This window comes from Pantherophis guttatus, chromosome 1 (genome assembly GCF_059756535.1).
Source record: "Pantherophis guttatus breed Tessera chromosome 1, ASM5975653v1, whole genome shotgun sequence".
Classification (NCBI taxonomy): Eukaryota; Metazoa; Chordata; class Lepidosauria; order Squamata; family Colubridae; genus Pantherophis; species Pantherophis guttatus.
The window spans coordinates 132,093,083-132,116,202 of record NC_142063.1 but is presented as its reverse complement, the minus strand read 5'-3'; the positions used below and the strand labels follow the sequence as shown (position 1 = coordinate 132,116,202).

The 23,120-nt window shown below is 37.1% G+C and overlaps 1 protein-coding gene across 1 annotated transcript in view; it reads right to left on the bottom strand.

Annotated features, from left to right (window-relative positions):
* Positions 1 to 10,635, bottom strand: part of GPR39 (G protein-coupled receptor 39) — a 163,396-nt gene extending 152,761 nt beyond the window's left edge. Inside the window, exons 1-2 of the mRNA XM_034432417.3 lie at positions 10,473 to 10,635; positions 9,312 to 10,180 (exon numbers count right to left, since the gene is read on the bottom strand). Of these exons, the coding sequence (XP_034288308.3) occupies positions 9,312 to 10,170 (859 nt within the window). The 5' untranslated portion in view covers positions 10,171 to 10,180; positions 10,473 to 10,635. The remainder of the gene's footprint in view (positions 1 to 9,311; positions 10,181 to 10,472) is intronic.
* Between the last annotated feature and the right edge of the window lie 12,485 nt (positions 10,636 to 23,120).

The following is a 23,120-nucleotide window of genomic DNA, read 5'->3' as shown; positions in this document are numbered from 1 at the left end:
ACTGTAACATTAATTAGCTTAAGAGGAAACTGCTTAGTCACATAGGACTGACTTTCTCTGTTTCTCCATATCTTGTCTGTCTGGTTAGAGCTGACTAAGATTATTGTGAAAACACAGAAGTCACTTGGACAGTATGGTATATATTTTCTATGCACAGCTTTTGAAACATTCACATATAATCATTTTCAACAGCTCAAAGACCATGTCAAACACAAGGAACCAGAATGACATCATGAGCTGATCAAAGTTGCTTCTTTATTGCTGCATGCCCATTAACAAGAATCTTGCATGTATTCTCTTGGGAAGAGCCAGATTAGGGTTTCAGGGATTCTGTGGGAGATAACATCTGTTCATTTTCCAGCTGTGCAAGGGCTCAAACCCCTCTTCACACCTCCCCCCACTCTAGTTGGAGATTCCGCTACAGACCATAAGAAAATGTAAATCATTTAAATTTTATTTTACTAAGCTTTCGTCAGCCATCTGCTGACATTGTCAGAGTATTAAACTACCATTACAGAGATCTCTGCCTTTATATGCCATTAATCAATTTGCCCCTTGCGCATGTAATAGGCCCTTCCAGCTGTCTCCCACTTGTAATCAGTTGTGTTGTTTTTGCTGTCGTCATGCTGGATGATGGAGGCTTAATTCCTACTGTTTCCTCCCTCCTAGCTTGCTTATTAGAGGGGGATGATATTAGCCAGTCAACCTGGAACTTGTATTTTTAGAATAGTTATGTGTGTGTGTGTGTGTGTGTGTGTGTGTGTGTGTGTATACAGCTAATATCTTGGGTTTCTTCCACAGTTTGCCCATAAGTACCAAACCGAAAACATCAGCCAGAAGATGTTTCGACAATTTCGTTGAAACGTTGCTACTACATATAAGGATATGTCTACAATTACACAGGAAGAAACCCGAGATATTAACTGTACACACATATATACCCGTGAAAACTTACATAGACAAAGATAGATAGATAGATAGATAGATAGATAGATAGATAGATAGATAGATAGCTATAACAATATTTTAACAATATCTTAAAAGCAAACATAGTTTTCAAACTCAAGCACAACTGGGAGAGTTTTTCATTTTCCTTAAAAAAAAAAAACCCACCTTTTTAAAATTATCTGAATGCAGGAAATATTTTCTGATTTGCGCACCATTTAACTATCAAAAATGTTTTATTTAAATGCTGGTATTGAATTCCTGTCTTTTAATTTTGCACCAACCTACAAATGCAAATGTAATGTAAAATTCACATGGTAAAAATATTTTACACCCTACAAAATAAGCAATCACATTTTTAAAAAAAACATAAATTTGCTGATCAGAAACAGTCAACCACTTTAAAAAAAAGAAGAAATGGGGGGGGGGGTTGCTTCTCCCTTATAGAAGGAAGGAGTTTTAGAAGCAAAGGTCATCTTCGTGTTCCTACCTATCTTACTTTGGAAAGCAATAAATCTTGGTTCTTTAATCTTATGGATTAAATTAAATTCAGCACCAAATGCCAAAATTTAGGCATTACCATCTCACTATCTTATGTTCCCAAGCCAAATCCATTTCTCAACCTGTCAACGGTTCCATAATAATATTCTAGTCCATGAAATAAAAGCTGCACTTTTTAATTAAAAGTCAATTATAATCATAATTAATAGGAATAATAACATCATCTCCCTCCCTATGGAGGGAGGGAGATGATGGCGGAGATGAAGATCAGTTGAGTCAACAGTGAGCTAGTTCTAACTTGTGACCCTAGAAATTGATCACTCACTTCTGTGGTGCTGTTCTATTACTTAATGTTTTCATTTTCAGAGCTTGAATTTCTAAAAAGGATATGTAAGTCCCTTGTTACCCTGTTTCCCCAAAAATAAGACCCAACTGGAAAATAAGTCCTAGCATGATTTTTCAGGATGCTCATAATATAAGACCTACCCCCAAAATAAACCTCAGTTAAGATTGTTGGCCAGATGGATTCATTTAGTACCGTATTTCCCCCCCAAATAAAACCTAACCAGAAAATAAGTCCTAATGCGTCTTTTGGAGCATAAATTAATATAACACCTGGTCTTATTTTCGGGGAAACATGGTATATATTTATTGCTTTCCTAGCCTTTCTTTAGCATTTGTTGGCTTGCCTCTCCTTTCCACAACAACCTATAAAGTAAGCCTGTCAGAGAAAAATAAAAGCCATGAAGGGAACTCAGGTTGTTGAATGAGACTTGAATTTGGGTCTCTTAGTCTAAGTCCAACACTTTCATTAACACCTTTGTGTCTTCCTAATTACTGCTCATGTTGTGTATGGCCTTTTGATTTCTGATTTTCAGCAATCCTGTATATTCTGTCAAATATACATTTTCTTTCTGTTTTAAAAGCTAAAAGGGAATATATATATATATGTATGTATGTATCAGAGGTGAAATGCTCCCGGTTCAGACCGGATCGCCCGATCCGGTAGCGATGGCGGCAGGTGGTTTGGAGAACCGGTAGCAAAAATCCCTCCCTGCCCACCATGCCCAGCTGAGCCGCATGATCATCAGAGGCTTTTTAAAAAAAACTTTTAAAAGCATTTTTTCTACAACCTCTTCTGATGAAAAAATGCTTTTAAAAGTAAAAAAAAAAGCCTCTGATGATCGCGTGGCTCAGCTGGGATCATCAGAGGCTTTTCAAAGCATTTTTTTCTGCAACCTCTTGGCCGAAGAGGTGGTAAAAAAAATGCTTTGAAAAGTCTCTGACGATCCCAGCTGAATTCCTGATTGGCAGAGAGGCTTTTCAAAGCATTAGAAAAAATGCTTTGAAAAGTTTTTTTTTAAAAAAAGTTGGCCACACCCACCCAGTCACATTACCCCCCCCCCCACCAAGCCATGCCCACAGAACCGGTAGTAACAGATTTTACATTTCACCCCTGGTATGTATGTATGTATGTATGTATGTATGTATGTATGTATGTATTAAAAAACAGCAATTGTCAGGGCTGCACATCTATTTCCTACAAGCAATTTCCCCCTTATAACGCCTTTTCCAGAAGCATAGAATTGAACAAAGGCAGGGGGGAAAATAAGCATGCCTCTATCGACCATTTTGAACCAGTTCACTACTGAAGTCCTGGGGGATTTAGCCCTCTGCTCATTCTCTGTAAGGAACGAGGCCTTTTGGTTTTCAATGCTCTTCAGCTCAGAGCTACTAGAGAAACAGAAGAGAGAATTCACTGGGGGAAGAATAGTAATGAAAGCTTAAAAATCAAATCATTTTTCAGTATAACAAAGAGTAAAGCTGTCAGTTGTTGGAGGCTGGGGAGGTCAAAAATGTTCCTTATTGTACCAAGATAGAATCACAGAAAAATTGTCTACCTTTCTTTCTGTTTCCTCTAGTACTGAATCAAATCCAGGCAGAGTTGTCTTGAGTTTCCTTCTCAAGCTTTCCTCTTTCTCCAGGACTGAGTAATATTTCCTGAAAGGCCCCCCTTAATTGCTTATTCATTTCTTCCCTATTCCAAAGGTCATCTTCATATCCCTTTTCAAAGCTTACTTTGGATGACAGTGCCTTGGCTGATCTCATAGAGCTAAACAAGGTTGGAAAAAGTTACTAGTTGTATGAGACACTAATAGAAATCTTAACACTGTCGACTAAGTTTGGGAGATTGAAAACATCTTGGAAAAAAGCCACAGCAAATCATGGTGATTTTCTTGCCAAGAAAACAGCACGGATAACAGTGCATCATCATCCAAATTATTAGCTAGATTCCAATGAGTTTCTACTTTTTTTTCTTTGTAGGTAAAGATGAATCGTTATAGGTGAATGGTTTGTATCACACCAAATATACTGATGCATGTTTCAAAAGGCTGTCAATATTTTTTTAAGAAGGGGGGTTATTTTACATTATTTTGTGTGCAAATGTAAATAAATTCTTCCATGTAATGTTGGATGGCAGATTAATCTTAATAACCAGGTCAATGTACACTAAAATGGAGAGAGGGGAATTTTGGTGGATAGAGAAATTGAAGAAAAGGAAAAAAAGAGAGCTGAGCAAAGAATTGCCCATTCAATGGCTTGTATCACTTGGTCATCCTATTTAATACTTATACTGACTTTATAAAATTGCTTTTGGAAAATCCAGAGTAGAGGTTGTATCACCCTTAGTGCAATAACAACCACTGGAAAAATACATTTCCCAGTGACTCTCTGCAAAATATTAACCTTGCATCTATGTTACAGCTCCTATTTAGAAACAAATATTACATTCTTCGCTACTGGGTTATTTTTTTGAACTATTATTTCATAGGCTTATTATTTTATCTTACTTTTCTATTTTCATCCTGAAATTCAATACCAGGATCTAAATAGCACACAGAAAACATTTCACTGTCATTCCCTCGCTAACATGTTTTCAGTTGGTTTTCATTATTTTTCAAAAACCAAAATGTAGCACTAAAACCTCATACACTTTCACTTAAGTAGTAGATTTATGAATTTAATTTCTGCTTTATAGAAGTTATTACTTTTAACAACTTGGGAGGAAGACTCCATAAATTGTTTTTATTACTGTTAGACTTCTCAAGACATCTTGCTCTGTGTTTGTCATTTACATTTCATGTTAAATGTGAGATACATTTGGAACAAGAAAATATTTGTTTTAATTTGACCCATCTGTTAAATGAAATTCAGACGGAGACATTGTTATCATAATATTTAAATTCAACAATTCGTAAACAATATATCTGTTTATTTAGTCTGGGTTAAAAGCACCCCAAAGCATAATTCTTACGAAAGCCACAATTTCAGATGTGCTGTTTTCATGGATGCAGGCCATGATTTCTATCTCCTGTTCATTAATCTATTTTCTAAGCAAAGTTAATTAGTGAGACATATTAAAGAGTCATCTGAAATGCATCTCAGAAGCCACCAAGGAAAAGTATTCTAAACTCTTTACCACTTCATTCCATCATGTATATACACATACGCACAAACACATATTTTTAGGTAGCAATGCAAAACTACCTGCAGATAAGAAAGAACTCATTAAAGCAATATCTATAATGATTCCCTTTTTTAAAATGTTCTATTGCTAGTCATCAACTAGAGAAAGGTGATGCAACACAGGGGATATGGCATATTTGTAGGTCTGAGGAAACATTATTCATGCTAAATGTATTGTACAACATGTGAACCACTGCAGGCAACAGGGCAGCTTTTTACAAAAAAATAATGTATTTTCCTATCAATGAATACTTAATGTTCTCTCTGATCATAGTCCCAAAGGTGCTTTTTCAAGAGGCAACTGGACTTTCTGGTTTTTCTTTGAAAATGTTTCAGTTTTCATCCAAGAAGTTTCTTCAGCTTTGGAAGAAACTTCTGGAAGAGAGCTGAAGAAGCTTCTTGGATGAGAAGTGAAACATCTTCAAAGAAAAACCAGAAAGTCCAGTTGCCTCTTGTAAAGGCACCTTTGGGACAACCATGACCTGGATGACTGAGAATCTCCACAGGCACTCTATGATCATCATTACTCAATACTAAAAACATTATAAGTTGAAATGTTAATAGTATTTTGGTGATAGGAGTCAGAAGATATCATGGATAGCCAAGAAAACAAATAGGAACTCAGTCTAGAGTCCTCACTTGAGGCACAAATGACCTGACACAGTTATCATATTTTGGAAACATTCTGTGAAGACTCAACTCTCTTGAGAAACCTGACTTTGTTGGGAAAGACTGAAGGATAAAGAAGATAAGAACCAGCATCAAGGTGGATGGACTCAAATATAGTGGGTTAAAAGACCTGAGGGGTCAGGTAGAAGACAAAGCTTTCTAGAGATTGTGGTCCATTGTGGTTGTTAAGAGTGGACATCAACTTGATGGCACAAATGTATTTTTTTTCCAGAATATAGCATACTATTTGTTTGCAATAGTGGCAACTATCTATTTATTTTTAGGAACAAAAGTAAAACTATCTGTGAGATGTACTGTTATACAAGATGGATGTCTTAGGCTACAGATAGGTGAAGTCAGATAGGAAAAATCCTGTCCAAATAGAAAAACAGCTAATGCCCACTTCACCCCACAAACAGCTGATCACTGGGTTCACATATTACTTAAATCCTAGGAAAATACATTTATGAACTTCAGAAGCACAGGTTATGAAATCACTAGTCACATTGACATCAACAGAAGAGAAAAACCCAACTCACAAAATGATGAAACAAAAGATGTTACTTAATATACAGCAATGTAGAGTGCTATGAAATGACATCAGGTTATAGAGCTATACAGTGGTGGGATTCAAGTGATTTAACAACCGGTTCTCTGCCCTAATGATTTCTTCCAACAACCAGTTTGCCAAACTGCTCAGAAAGTTAACAATCAGTTCTCCCGAAGGGGTGTGAACCGGCTGATATATAGCTCCACCACTGGAGCTATATACTGAAAGCACATTAAGTATGCCACATATGGAATGAAAAACATAACGAAAATATGCTAACATATTTGTTATTTGTTAAAATAGCAAAAACAACGTTATACCATTGATTCTACAAACTAATCTCCTCAAATACTGAAATGGATGTAGGTGAAAGATGCGGTAAAGAATTAAACTAAAGAGTTTTTGAGCAAAATGTTGAGAGCCTGAATCCGAAACTCTTTATTTATTTTATTTGTCAAATACGTATAAGATAACAGATATAAGTATAAACATGATTATGAATACAGGATAAGGATATGAATAAATGGGGACAGTAGGACAGGAACGGTCCTACTGATTAACTATGAATTCTGTGGCTACCTGTGAGTCAACATTGCCCCACCACGAAGTACGAATATGTAAATTAGTTCAGCATTCTTCAGTGTTCATTTGGTCTCCTAACTGTAAATTCTGAGAACTATAATCCACACATTATAGGGATTACAAAACAATATAGGAAAAGTACTCTCCATAGCTGAACATGGGATATTAATTTTCACAGTTAGATTTATGAATAATTTTTTAGTACAACAATAAACCAGCAATAAACAATATGCCATCTTATTTGCTTTATTTATTTTTAGTGTCTGGTCAGAATTGTAACAGCATGTCCACATTTTCTTGCTTCTTTTTCCCCAAAATAAAGGGAAGGGAAGGGAATTTGCAATATTCACTGAATTCATTTTGTAGTCACTTAAATAGTTGAGGTTTCATTGGCTACAGATCATAGTAACAGCATGAGTGTAAGGGTTGACAATAAGTATAATTGCTAATCTACTTATATAGTCAATAGTTGCTAATGTATTTAAATTTGTTTACCCTACTCTTCATCTCCCCTCCCCAAAATCTGGTGGACTCTCGAAGGCATTCAAATAATAACTGGCTTGGTGATGTGCACACTCATATGATAGTTTAATAAAAGACGATAATTGTAGGAGGCAAGCCAGCATAAACAAGGAATGGCAGCCATTCAGACAGAACATAATGAAAAGTCAAGAAACCAAAATAAAGTGCTGATGCCCAATGAATGACAACCTGGCATGTTTCTCAGAATGGGAAGATGATAACTTAATAAGGTTTAGAGTAAGAAAATGTGGCAAGGAAAAAGCAGAATCTAATGTAATTGCCAGTCATTTAATAAATACAACGCAGAACAAATTCGAGAAGAGAACAACACATGAAAGTAATTAAGAATTATCAAGGCTTTAGTGAAACCAGTGTAAATTTGAAAGAAAGTGAAGAAAGAATGGTTATCTTGTTAACTACCTCTAATCCAATACCTTCAGTTGCATGCTATATTTATAATCTCCACCTAAGAGTTTTGGGCAAATGCATGGCTTCTACCAAGCACGTAACTATATATCCTGACATACTCACAGAGAGATCTGAACAAGTGTAGTAGTTCAAAAGTAATATAACTATTCGTATATAAATCCTGCAAAGATGAATAATCCCAAGGAGGTTTCAGAGCCTGAATAACTGACATCTTCATGTGAACCCCTGGCTATGATTACCATAACTGGAAATACGTGGATGAGCATCAGATAATCACAAAGTTGTTATCCAATGATTATCTAGATCACGGGTTTCAAACTCGCCAGTTCATGTTGCTGTCATGTGATGTTTTGCGATGTTTTCCCCCTTTGCGGAGCTGGGGTGGGCGGGACCAGTGTGTGACGCATCCAGCCCGCAGGCCGCCATTTTGACATCCCTGATCTAGATCTTTACAGTCCATGTATTGTAGCCCTGGTGTTAGACCCTCAATACATATTCAGGTGAGAGAAATTCAGCATGCACCAGGAAAGATTTACATGATAAGGTTATGTTAAAGACAAAGAAGCATGGCCAGTGAAATAAAGTGGCAAGGTTAAATATACAACTTGGGGCCAGTTTTCTGAAAGTCTGGATCAATTGATTAATCACATTCATATAGCCACCAATATATGGTAGAAATCGATTATGGTAGAAATGGATGAGATACAAATTGCTTTTGCAAAACCTAAGATTATACAAATCAATATATTGTTAGCATTATTATTAACTGTCTTTTTCCAAGTTTGATGCTCAAGACTGTAGCCCATGTCAGTAAGCCTTAACCTTCTTAACCTTAACCTTAACCAAATTCAGATATATTTTATTTCTGACAAGGTCTGTATTGCAAAGATAAGAATTTCAAATAATTGAAATTTCAGAGAATTTCAAATGTACATGGATCAATATATTTATCATACTTCCTATTTTCCCATTCCATCCTTCCCTTCTTGTTGCTTATAAAATGTTGTGAGGTCACCAAACTTTGTTTTATTTGTCTAAGGGGAACAAATTCAAGCAACATGACTGTGAAAGCAAATTGAATTTTAGGAACTCCATCCAAAGACACTCTTAACTGAAGAGATGCATATTTCCAACCCATACCCAATGAGACCATCTGGAGGTTGCACGATTGTACAACTCTTTAAAAATAGAGAGCTTTCTTTAAATAATGATGAAAAAATGTCCTAGGATATATGTAGGAGATGCTATGAAAAACTTAGGCATTGGATTCTGCACATAAAGAAAAAGGAAATGCAACTTGAAATAAATCCAATCTTCTTAAATACACATTCATAATGCCTGCACCACAGAGGCTCCATATAATTTTTGTGTCACTTACTTTTTACTGAGCAGGAATATTTCCATAATGAATAAGAAATAGTAAGTATGAAAAGAGATAGAACCTACTTCAATTCTGCCATTCATTTTCCATTTCAGATTATCCTTTCGCTTCCATTTCCTTCTTGTTTTGTAACTGTATGGTCCCATTTCTTACTGCTCACTATCACTCACCCATCAATGTATGGTAATTCCATTATGAACTTACCTAGGAAGATAAGAGTCTGTTTCTTGGATCCTCGGCTCTCTGGACTTTCGTTTTTCCTTAGAAATTGGGATTGCTTTTCTCTTCCTTTTACTTCCACCGTTCCTTGCTTGTAGACCATCAAGACTTTAATCATATTCCGGCACATAAATGTTACAGATACCAATACTATGATGTACACAATAAAGGCAGTGAAAATACTAAACTGGAAGACTCTCCATTTGGATGATAAATTGGTACATATTGTCACATTTAAACTGAATTCAGGCAGACGTTGAGACCTGGATTTTTCGCAGAGGAGCAACCCCCGATGGCCTGGGATGTCTACCAATGGGTGCTCTGCCCCCATTGCAAAGAGAAGGGGTAAGGCCACCAGCACCGATGTAATCCAAACAAAGGCAATGAGGATCTTCACTTTGTAGGTTCCAGAAGTAGCTTTGAACTTAAACGGGTGGCAGATGGCAATGTACCTCTCAAAGCTTAGGGTGGCCACATGTAACACAGTGGCATAGCTGCAAGCCTCGAAGATGAAGCTGTACAACTTGCAGGTCAGATCTCCTTTTGTGTTCGAGAAAGGATTCCATATGATGCTGTAGAATTCCACAGGCATCCCCAGTAAGATCACCAAGAGATCTGAACATGCTAGACTTATCATATGGTCGGTCACTGCTTTTTGCATGTAGCCTTTCTTTTGCAGGATTTTGGAAGTCCGGATGGTGACACTGTTGCCCAAGATCCCTGCCACAAAGATAATGCTATAGGTGAGAGCAATGGTGATCTTCACCCATTTGTCTACTTCAAAGTCTTTCACGTGGCTGTGATCGATGAGGTGCCAACAATCGTCATCATTTGGTGCCCCCATGACCAAAAAACTAAGCACAGAAACAGGAAGAAGGAAGAGAAAAGCAGGTCACCAAAGGTCACTCTCTCTACAGTCTTACAGTTAACACCCCACCACGCTTACTCTGAAATACAGCTAGACCAATTGATTTGAAGAACCTTTTGTTCTACCGTAAGGACAAACAGAAGTGAAGTTTTAATAACACTTTCCTCTCTCGCATTCCCCTCCACCCCACCCCAGGCCTTATTGAATTAGTCCTCTGCCTCAATCACATTAGCAACAATGAGAGAGAAAAAACAAGCTGAGAAAAGCTTTTTGTTCACCTGTTCTGGGTGAGACAGAAGACAGGAAATGCTCAATGCTGGAGACAGCTCCCAGTTTTCCCTAAAGGACAGCTAACCCAACCAGCAATACTGTTGTAGTCTCTGCCCTTTTCCACAAGATCTGTTCCCTGTGGCTGAAAGGCAGCAGTTTCCGTCAAACATTAACTTGGAGCCGAACAGTGAAAGGGATGTGGTCACTGATGAAGCCGATAAGGCGGGCTGAAAAGGAATGAGGCAACCTGACTAAGTGATAAATACCCTGGCACGGTTCCCCTTCCTGAAATCCCTCCCTGCTTGTTTTAAGAACAGCAAATCTGGACTGCTGTTGCCAGCAGTGTATGGTAGTTTACAATCCCACTTTCCCCATAGTTTTCTTTAATGTCCTCTTCTTTAATTTAATCTGTTTTCTGCTTTAGAGGCAGACTAGAAACAGACCTCTGCAATGACTTGTCAGTTCAAAAAAGGAAATTGCTTTCCTCATCTTCTAGCAGGGTTTTTTATTTTTGATTTTTTTAGAGAACTTGACTACATGGAAAGTTTTGGGACTGGGTGGTTATGGACAGAATTGTACATTCAGGTAGTCCTCAACTTATGACTACAATTGACCCCAGAATGTATGTTGTTAAGTGAGAAATTTTTAAGCGAGTTTGTAGCAGTCCATTTTACGACTTATTTGTTAAGCGAATCCCTGCAGTTCTTAAATTAGTGACATGGCTGTTAAGTGAATCTGGCTTGCCCATTGACATTGCTGGTCAGAAGGGGATGACATGACTTCGGGACACAGCAACGGTCATAAATGTGAGTCAGTTGTCAAGCATCTGAATGTAAATCACGTGACCATGGGGATGCTGTGATGGTCATAAGTGTGAAAAATAGTCATAAGTAACTTTTTTCAGTGCCGTCATAACTTTGAATGGTCACTAAATGAACTGTTGTAAGTCGAGGACTACCTGTACTTTATTGAGTTTCTGAAAAATCCAAATCCTCAGAGGAAAATTTCCTTAGTGGACTAGTGTTGGCACAAATGATTCTGATGCCAGTGAAATTTTGTGCACCATTATAATGTCTGGGGGAAGAAACATAATTAGGGTAAAGCTGTTAGCTGCTCCTTTTTGCCCAATGGCAAAATGTCCTGGCAATGAAATTATTCATCCCTGGCCCGCAAATAACACAGGTTTAAGTCCTCCTTAGCTGTGTCAGTTCTTTATCATTGGTTTCCTGGAGCTAATATTGAAGGTGCAATCTAACAGGACTCTGTTAATGTTGTCTTTTTGCCCTTTTTCCCACCCTGTCCAAGGGCAGCCTCAGGATGTAGAAAATCAGCTAGGCATTGTCACTACATTAGCTTGCAAGGAATTCAAATGCTTGCAGGAACTTGAAACAGAGCCAATAGAGGCAGGAGAGATTTCATGCCTGCCTAATTTTCATGCTGATTCCAGGATGGCTGGAGAGAATTGAGAAAGGCCCAATGGTGATGTCAAAACTATTCAATTCCTAAAAAATCATACGATTTAAGGCCACTGAGTTCAACCTCCTGCTCAGGGTAAGTATCTAAAATAAAGCTTCCCTTTCAGATGCTTCTGTAGCCTCCTGTTAAAGTAGTAAGGATAACTACAAACTACACTCTTAACAGCAAACAATTGTATCCTTAACTCCCATTTTCAATCTCACCTTTTGTCTGTGGTCTTCCCTCTTTGCCTTGATGGATATTATCATTTTGTGACTAAACCCTTAAAAGCTACTGGAGACCAGCTGAAAAAGGAGAGATGTTCCTTTGTAGATCATGGAAGAAGGAGGAGGAGGAGGAGGAGGAGGAGGAGGAGGAGGAGGAGGAGAGAAACTTTCCCCAACTAGCTTGGTCATCTGTGGCTGAGCAGAGAGAAAAAATGTATAATATAAAATTAGATCAATGAACCAATGGCCCAACCAGAATGTAGTTAACTGCCAATATTTGCACTCCTCAGGATTTTGTAATTTAGTTTTACCAACAAAACTGGGGTGGGGGGATAATATAAAAGGTATGTTTTGAGAAGGAATAAGTAGGGGGAAAAATAGTTGTTTTCTGGTGGACAAGATGGGCTGGAAAATACATGTAAATAAGAATACTGAATCATGTGACTTGGAAGAATGTACATATAAAATATTTATGCACACTGATGCAGATACGGGAGAGAAGGAATTGATGAGAAATAATAAGATCAGATTTAGCTAGCCATATCTATGAAATTTGTGCTTAAATACAGGAATTACCGACTGGGGGAACAATTGTTAGAAAATGAACACATTCTATACACCACAGTCATAATCATATTCCACAGAATATAACCATATTAGTGCCAATCACTATCTAATCCTATGGTATGGTAATAATCTTCAGCTTTATACCATATATTTGTGTGGCTGGACATGAATAAAAGATGATGGGTTGCATTTAACCCACTCAAAAGAGGCCACAAAGGCAGAGAGGTTTATTCTGGGAGGTTTCAATCTACTCAACCATGTGGAGAATGACAATTTGGAATAAAACACTACTAGATATGGTCCTTACAGAAAAGTCAGTTCCCATGTAGACTGGGGGAAACAAATGGCACTCAGATGGAGACATACCAGGTGTGAGAAATGTGTCAATATGGGACTGGTCCAGCTTTTTGGAAAAGCTTTTTTTGGGGGGGGGGGAAGGAACTGTTTTTGTTAACAATGTATCATAGTTTGTTGTGAATGGCTTTAATTAAGTTGACAGATTTTTAAAAATTTTATGCATTCTAAACTGATTAGAGAAAGCCAGTTTGGTGCAGTGATTAAGGCATCAAGCTAGAAAGCTAGCTGGGTGCTCTTGAGCAGGGGTGAAATCTACTTACCTTCCTTACTGGTTTGGAAGGGCACGCGCCACGCATGTGCGCTTGCTTTGCTCACATGTGTGCGCACATCATGTGCATGCACAGGCCCTCTGAGCATGCGCAAAACCTGCCCATGCACAGAGGGTAAAAAACACATTATTTCCTGGTTAAAACCAGGAAGTAACAACACCCGGGCGGGTGGGCAGAGCTTCATGCTGCCATCGCTACCGGTTCTCCCAACCACCTGCCACAATTGCTACCGGATCACCCAATCCGGTCTGAACCGGGAGCATTTCACCCCTGCTCTTGAGCCTATTACTTTCTCTGAGCCCTAGGAAGGAGGCAACGGCAAACCACTTCCGAATAACCGTGCTTAGAAAACTGTAGTATCTGAGAATTGGACACAAATGAGCAGAAAGGCAGAAAAATGATTAGAGTGCTATGGACTCTATCTAGACAACAAACTCTAACTAGATAACAAACTCTATCTAGACAACAAACAACAACAAACAATCAACAATTTCCCTTCTAGCCCAGCAAGGTAGTCTTTGAATTGGTACATGTGCATGGGTTCCTTTGAATGGAACTATTCAAAACAGTTTACAGCAAAACTGCATTCATTTTTACATAAAATGTAAAAAAAATGTGACTCAGTCCATAATGTGAAACCTTCTAATAAGAGAATTTAAAATAAAACAGAGTAAAAACTTCAGTGTTGTATGTCTTCCTAAATTCTCACACATGGCGCCTTGCTACCATTCTCCTTTCCCCTCCAATGGATTTAGCTGACTTAATTAAGACTTAGTGTGTTGTGCAAATACAGTGCTGTAACGATGTATCACTATGTTTCTTGGTATTGATTGGGTGGTAAGTGTCAAGAGACACAAGAGTCTTATACTTTTAATAGCTGGATAAAATAAGGAGTTTCCCTTGACACAGCTTGTACTCAACTATTAAAGGTGTAGAAGGCTACTCTTTTAATATTTAGGGCACTAAAGTTCATATATATAACAACCATTGTTGTAACTCAGGAATTGTGTAGTTTTTAAAACTCTTTGTTATATCTTTATCTTGCTCCCCAAATCACTTGGAATGAGATTAAGGGAGAACTAATGAAATTTCCTAGGTTGTTCAGTAAGAAAATCTATAAGAAAAACTATTTTGATTTTGCTATGCTGTTTGTTTTGTTTTGTTTCCTTTTTTTCTTTTTCTTTTTTCTTTTTTGCAACTGGGATTAAGTTCCTGGGAAAGAAAGCTGCTCCTCATAATAATAGTAACTTTAGATCAGAGGTAGGGAATGGCTCAGGAATTCTCAGAGTTGAAGTCCACAAGTCATAAAAGAACCATCATTTCCCGCTTTAGATAAACAATTTCTGTCTGAATTAAGCAATCACCCTTTTTAATTATATTGCCTAATTTATTTCTGAGTCCAGAGCCCTCTTTACGCTTTCACGAATGTAACTTGCAGGAGTTAAGCTGCACCATTGCCCCCTCTGGCTCCTTTCAGCCTCCAAGTCAATCTTTAGCTTAGTTAGCACTGCACATTAAGCTCAATTTAAAATGTCTCCATTTAAAATGTCACGGTACTATGGTGGCCTTCTTTGAAAAAGAGAGAGGGAGGAAAGTAAGGAGGGGAGCAGGAGGATTTCCTACCAAATGGGAAACTGCCCCATCCCCCAAATCTGCAGCCCTTCCACATTGCAATCTGTCAACCTGAATGTCTGTGATTTCCAATACACTGCAGCTAAGCTAGAAGTGAAAATAAGAGTTGGAAAGAAACTTGAATGCTTACCTCCACTTGTTTCTTGGGTTTGCAGGCCACACTGGACCATAACCATAAAATGTTAGACTAGAATGTATTTACCCAAGTGGAGGCTACATAAATATGGCAAATGAATCGGGGTGAAATCCAATTTTTCCCCTACTGGTTCTGTGGGCCTGGCTTGGTGGGCATGTAAGGGGAAGGATACTGCAAAATCTCCATTCCTACCCTACTCCTGGGGGAAGGATATTGCAAAATCCCCATTCCCACCCCACTCCTTGGGGAAGGATATTGCAAAATCTCCATTCCCATCCCACTCTAGGGCCAGCCAGAGGTGGTATTTGCCGGTTCTCTGAAAACCGGCTGAAAACCAGCTCAAAATTGCTGCTACCGGTTCTCCAGAACTTGCTCGATTTCACCCCTGAAATGAACCCAGCCATAAGGTGAAGCAATGGAATTTATATATAGTAAAGGATGCATGTTTTATAAAAGTCTTATCTAACGTGACATGATTGTATCTCTTGAAACACAAACACTTTTCCTTTTGATAGGCTAACATGTCTCTTTTATATATCGGAGCCTTGGAGGTTGTGGAAAATATATGCTAAAGTTCCCATTCTCAGAGCCAGAGACATGGGTTAATATTAAAACTGGATTTATTATAATATTAGTATTATAGAATGCAACCGTAGAACTTTTTAATCATTCGGGGGCAAAGGATGGGGATAGGCCCATCGTCTCAGGCCTTTTTCTTTCCTCCCCTTTCTCTCTACTCAGCCTCTAGTAACTCACAAATTTTAATTTCCACAACCCAGCCATGCATATATAATCTTTGTTCACACTTTTATAAAGTAAAATTAAGTGAAAGAAATTGGGCACTAATATAAAGCTTGTCTGAGCAGAACAAATTTGAATTTTCAAACACCACGGAGAAGACTGGGGCATCAGGCCTTGAAGCAGTATAAAGATTGGAAGGAAGATAATTTTTCTTCTGAAATAGAATTGCATTAATAATCAGGGACCTGCTTCAGGTGATTATTTGCCATCTTTTGCTCATTATACTTTTTGTGGGGGAAGATGCTATCAGTGGAGATGATGGCTGATAATATTTTCTTGTTTTCCTGTTTTGAACAGATAAAAAACAAGTTCATGTTATCAAATTAAAACTTTAAAAAAATTTTTTTTACCTTTTCTGAGATATTATGCTAGATAAATAATACAACATGTCATCTTTTATAAGCCATCTCAGAAGTTAATCACAGTAATAAATGGATTTAAAAGTTCAGGTCAGCCACAAGTTAAGTCAAGGTGACTTGTATCTTAAGACGGCCCAGTCATACAATCTACTTATGCATGTCTAGTAATTTTTAAAACATGTTTTTGAATGGATGCATTATGTAAAACCAGCAAGTTGTGCTTTGTTTTGTAAATTAAGACTCAACAATCCGCGGCCTAGGGTGTCATGCAGAACATTGTTTCTAGATATTGCTATGGAAATTGCTGGATATCATATATAGAAATAGTAACTGTTTGGACATAAAAAGATATACCTAATATCAATCATCAAGGAAAGATAAAGCAAATTTTTTTAAAAATGTTAACCTCTTGCTAAATGGAATCTTTTGTATTTAACTTGTGTTTGTATTTTCAGACTATAAAATAGCAGATTTAATTCACTTTACACATTTCATACTATAGTATTAAATATGGTCAGGTATGGTAAACACTGAAAAAAAATAGTGCTTTTCAAGTATTTAGGGCACAAAGCTTAGTTTCTCATGAGGCTTTCAGCATAATATCATTTTGGGCTACAAGTTCTTAGAAGTCACTCTGTGCTTTTTAAGATTTTACAATTTAGATCCTACACTATGGTTCATAAAGAGGATGATTGTGACACATCAATACATGTGTAACATACACATTTAATCTTACATAAGATTCTCGACATCCTCTTACCCATTGTATTCTAGCTACTCTACCGATTTAACCGGAATATAATAAGATTATTTGAAGAACAGAACTTTTCAATGTATTGTTATGTGCGTTTGTAATTTTATAGTTCCTGTTGCTAGTATTTTTATCTGTTTTGAACCTTATCCTAAAGTAAACTCTCACAGTGGGGGAACTACATTTTAATGCTTGATAAAGATAGTAGTGGATCTCATTCTCTAATGCTTTTAAACAAGGCTCATTCTTGAGATGAGCTTGTAGGCTGAGTGGTGAGGTATATACACCTATGTGATTTTGATGTTTGGTTTCCTAGGTTATTAATCTCTAAATTGTCATTCTTCCTTATTTTGGGAAAGCTTTGACTGGAAAATTAAAAGAAGAAGATGAAGCTAGCTGACAAGTACTGTAATCAGAGTCTTCCTACAGTTATTCTCTGAAACCGGGAGATTTGGATGTAAAATAGGTTATACTCTAAAGCAAACAACAGGAATCTGAAAACTGTAGAAAAGTGCTTTGCAATCCTTAATGTAAAAATATGACTAGGTTGATTGTCTTAGATAGGATTAAAGATAAAGCACTGATTTTGTTTCATTAGCATTCAGCTATCCTGGCAGGCTGCCATTAATCAGAAAGAAAAGTGATACATAAACCAGGGAATTAGGATAATGCAAAAAGCTCATAAAAATGGAGATTATTTGCACACAATGAAGCTTTAACTTTGGCATCTTATTGTGCCTGCTGCCTAGAGCCAAGTCATTGTTAACTTCTATAATGATACATTTACCTTATAAAGTTAATCTAAAAAGAATGTATTTAGTGTGCCTATGGTGATGTACAGTATATGACAACTCTTTTTACATTATGGTTTGTTTATTCTTGTTGTTTTTAATCTTTTAATTGTTAGTTATTATTTTTTTAAATGAAACACCTTTGAACAGAGGTGAGGATTAACTGCACAAAGTAATAAATAGTCAACTTGGTTGGAAGTTTTTAACCTTCAGGTCATTGTAGGCTTACTTCAGTGCAATAGCCAATGTGAAATTGGAATGTTTATTCTCTTCCTTATGTGATGGAATAAAGACAGATTGTTCTGGCTTAACTTTTACCATACATATTGCTTTAGAAATAGCTGTTACCATAACAGCTAGCCATCTGGGATTTGATAAAAGAATTATACTAAATTATGATGTTGATAAGTGGAATACTCTATCATACCTGGTGCAAAAAAAAAAACTGGGAAAAGGAGATGGGCAAATTCCATTACCTCTATCTCTGTTCTTCTCCTCCATGTGTCCCATACTCTTGGATTCTTACCTGTACTCTTGGATTGGCCCTCAACCAAATAGAAGCTGGACTGCTCGGATGTGATTGGACATTTTCAGCTGGAGAAGTGTGGAAGATAACAATGCTTAATGTCTTGTACCACATGCCATGTCATTGCCCTGACTACATCTGCCATACTTGCAAAACTTGGCCGTGGTGGCATTTCTGATCTAGCTTGGCTTCTGCCGCCGCCGGGAACTGCCGTGTTTGTGAACTTGGCAGCTCTTTTTGAATCTGGAAGCTGTATTTTCTGACTGGCTTAGCGGCTGTGGAGGAGTCTGATGCCAGGGGGATTTGTTCTGAAGGATTGCTCAGGCTGAGCAATCTCTTTGCTCTTTGAGGAGCAGGCTGAGAAGCAGTTGTTGCCAATCTAATTACATTCTGTGGTGGTGTTGCAGCCTTTTTATTATCTTTCCAATCTGGGGGTCATCCTTGACCCATGACTCCTGTTCAAAGAGCATGTGGCAGTCATGGCTAGGAGGGCCTTTGCACAGCTTCCTGTTGTGTGCCAGTTCCCATTCCTACAGCAGTGGGATTGGCTCATTGTCACTCATCTCCTAGTCTCCTGTTATGTGCTTTAGAAGAATCCAGAAGCTTCAGCTATTATAAAATGCAGCAGTGTGGGCAGATAGATTAACCCTAGAGTGGTAAATGTTATAGCTCTGCTTTCTGAGATGCATTGGTTTCTACTGTGCTTTTGGGTCCAATTCACAGTGCTGATTTGAACTTTTAAAGTCCTTCAAGGTACGGGACTTGATTATTTGACAGATTGCCTCTCCCCAATTATATCTGCCTGCCCAATCAGATCTGTCAGAGAAGACACACTGGGAGTCCCATTTGCCAGGCAATTACATCAGGTGGGTCCCAGGAGACAGACCTTCTTGTGGAAACTTTTACCTCCAGAACTGAAATTAGCTCCATTCCTTTCAAGTCTCCACTCCACAAATCCCTCAGGACCTGGGATCCCAAGGGATGGGGGAGATTTTGTGATGGTTAATATAATCCTCTCCTGCATGTATGCCTTTTTAATACTTATTTTTAATTGTGACTGTTTATATATTTGTTGGCTTTATTTTAATAAAATAAAATATGCCACCCAGAGTCACTTTAATGTGAGATGTTCAGCTATACAAATGTGATAGATAAGACAGACAGACACTACACTAGTTTGTGATATTTGAGGAATAGTATTCTCAAGAGTATACTCAATAATATAAAGAGAAAACTACTTTATATGACAGACTTTTTTGCATTTCTTGTCCTAGCTGCTTTGAATCCAGTGATTTAAATTCTGATTTTCAAGTTCTTTTTTCATAGATTTGTTTTGTGTTTTTTAATTTTTTAAAAAATTATACTTTAGAAATGCCTTCAGGAACATTTTAAAAAATTGGATATAAGTCTAAAAATAAAAAGGAAGTCAGCATATATATATATTTTCAAACAAAAATAATTTATATATAGTATTTAATCAGTTATTACACATTTACATCTCAACCTACCAATTACCAACCTACAATGAGTCTTGGTAGACAATGAGCCTTGGTAGTACAGTGGTCTAAGGCACCCTGTTATTAAGACCAGCTTCCTGAAATTACTGCAGGTTTGAATCTCGCCAAGGCTCAAGGTTGACTCAGCCTTCCATCCTTTCTAAGGTAGGTAAATTGAGGACCCAGTTGTGGGGGCAATAAGCTGACTTTGTATAAATATACAAAAGAATGAAGGCTATTGCTTAGCGCATTGTAAGCCGCCCTGAGTCTCCGGAGAAGGGCGGCACATAAATCAAATTTAAAAAAAAAATTGGTACCACTGTCTTCAGTTAATAAAAATGCAGCATGCAACTCTGCAAGATAAATTATATATAGTATATAAATATATTGGAAAGCAATTTATTTAAAATATGAGAGAGAGGTTGTGATTTCCAATAGCATTTAACAATCAAGATGATTTTTAAAAAGGAGAAGAAATATCAAGCGTATAGGTTAAATTCTCAACAATCTTCCATTCCAATGTTCAACCCTATGACTCTCAAAATGCCTCTCCAGGTTTTTTTTACACTTAATTGTGTGTCCTGGTAATTTACCCATAATTCCTTAAACTCTCAGAGGACTCATTGTTCTCAGTCTGATCCAATTTTGAAAGTATATATTTGTGCATCTAAAAATTGTCCTTAGGAAATGGATTGAGAATATCAGTATATATCTATCTGATGGCATTTTATTTTAAATATATTGATATAGATTTAGTTCTATTACCTAAGTAAAATCAAATGACATCAACTCCCATAATTTGTTTCTTTTTTCTTTGTGTTATTAAATCTTAGTTTATTACTTGTTGATATCCAGATCTGCATAAGTGCTATAGGTTTATTTTGCAATTATTGTTCATCTTGGGAATCCTTGGGCTAACTCTGACTCACAGGGATGATTAATTTTCCATTGTCTTCATATTTGTTTCTCAATAAATCTTCTATGCCCATGCAAATGATCCCTAATTGCCTGCTTGACTGTCCCTGCTCTGATTGGTTGTTTTGCCTAAATTGACACTGATGATAATTCCACCTTGATTTTTTTCTGTTTTTGCAGTAGAAATCACAATACATCTATGACAAATATCCAAAGCTCAAGAGAGAAAAATAGCTTTAAGCTACTAAAAAAAATATTTCTTAAAAGAATTATTTTATAGAAAATAAAAATTGCTTTGCCAAATCTGGGCAAAGTCCTATCCATTCAACACTGAAAGATAATCTACAAAAAGGGGATAGAGAGGTGATGATAATTTATTTATTTATTTATTTATTTTATTCAATTTGTATACCGCCCTTCTCCTAGTGGACTCAGGGCGGTGCACAGCCAAAACTAAAACACATACCAATACAAAATTTAAAATTTTTTAAAAGAATTTCATGACTTTGACCCCAAAATTTAAAACACTCAAACTAAAATCCATTGACAATTAAAAAAACTAAAAAAGCTAGGAAAGGAGGGGGGGTTCACACCAGCCCTGCTTGATGGAAAAGAAAAGTTTTTAGGGCACGGCGAAAGACCCGGAGATCCGATATCCTTCATATCTCTGGGGGCAAATCGTTCCAGAGGGCAGGAGCTGCCACAGAGAAGGCCCTTCCCCTGGGGGTCGCCAGCCGACATTGCCTGGCTGACGGCACCCTGAGGAGTCCCTCTCTGTGGGAGCGTACTGGTCGGTTGGAGGCTATTGGCGACAGAAGGCGGTCCTGCAAATACCCAGGTCCTATGCCATGGAGCGCATAAATGATAGATAGATAGATAGATAGATAGATAGATAGATAGATAGATAGATAGATGATAGATAGATACCATAGATACTGTAGATAAGATACCATAGATATATAACTACATTACTGTAAAAAAGATAAATTATTATAGACAAAGAAACCTTAAGATTATAACAATCTGTCTGGATTTAAATGTAACACTAACTGGCAAGTTCCTCAAAATGGAAGCAAAAAAATTCACTCTCCTTATTACATGTGTTAATGTAGAAACTTCCTTGCAGTCCTTCACAAACTGTGAAACCTAGTTCATTATTATATTATATTTCTACCACTTTGTAAACATTCTTCAAGTCATGTACTCCTTCACCTACATTTAATCTCTCTCTCTCTCTCTCTCTCTCTCTCAAGAAAAAAAAAGCCTTGCTTGACAATTTGGCTTTTAGCTTCCCGAATTCCTTTGTGAACTGTGTGAAGGGCAAATGCAATAACACCTCTTTCTGTCAACACAGTGCCAACATATATAAAAGTATATCACTACTTTTTTTAAAAAGCCACAAAAGAGAAAAATTCACAGGCTGCTCTGTCATAATGTAAACACAGTAGTAACTGATACTGAGAAAAACCTAAAATATAATCTGAAATAATCACTATAAAATCATAGGGTCTTCTCTACTAAATAGGGATGTAAGTATAGCTATTGATAGAATATTTAATATTCAATTAAACAGTGACAATAATGACAAAAAAATTCTGATTCAGATAAGCATTTGGGAGAACACATCAGAAGCATGGTAGAATTCAGGGTCGCTCAAATTTTGGTAAGAGATTTTAGATTCTGTAGAACAAACAATAATGCTAATTTAGTTTTTTTTTCCTCTTTCATTTTTTCCTCAGCATAGAAAATCAGGGTTAAAGCTGTGGTACCATGGCATTCTCAATTAAGATTTTAGCAGACTTTCACTGATTTCATAAATGGGGATAGAGATGAAATTTGCATGTTACTTCATCAAATGTAAATTCAACAGCTTTAGCTTATCACCTCCACAAGACATAATAGAATCGCACTAAAAAAAAAAAAAATCCATCATTCTGGGTTCTTTGATCGTGGCAGACTCTGATTATGACCCTATCGGATTAGACTGTTCAATTCCATAGAAGATGAATATGCAGAGGGTTCTTAAAGCATTGCTGTTTCATTCTCGTTAGACAGTGGTCGGTTTGCCAGTTATTATTATTTTACTAAATTAACTCTTTGGAACTTCAAGTAAGATCTGTGCTTCTGGCGTTTTTTCCTCTGTGCTAGCTTCATGATATACTACGCATCTGACCCAGGAAGGGAATAAATTATTAGCAATCAGCACCTTGCTGTCCTTCTGTGCTTGAACTTGCATGTCCCACAACAATTAGAGTACCAGTTGAACTAATAATATACACTTTGGAAAAAGAAAGATAAGAAAAAGGAACTGGTGCACATTGACCTTGTTTTAAAGCAAAAGGTATTTTTCACGTATAGTACGAGTAGGATTCAA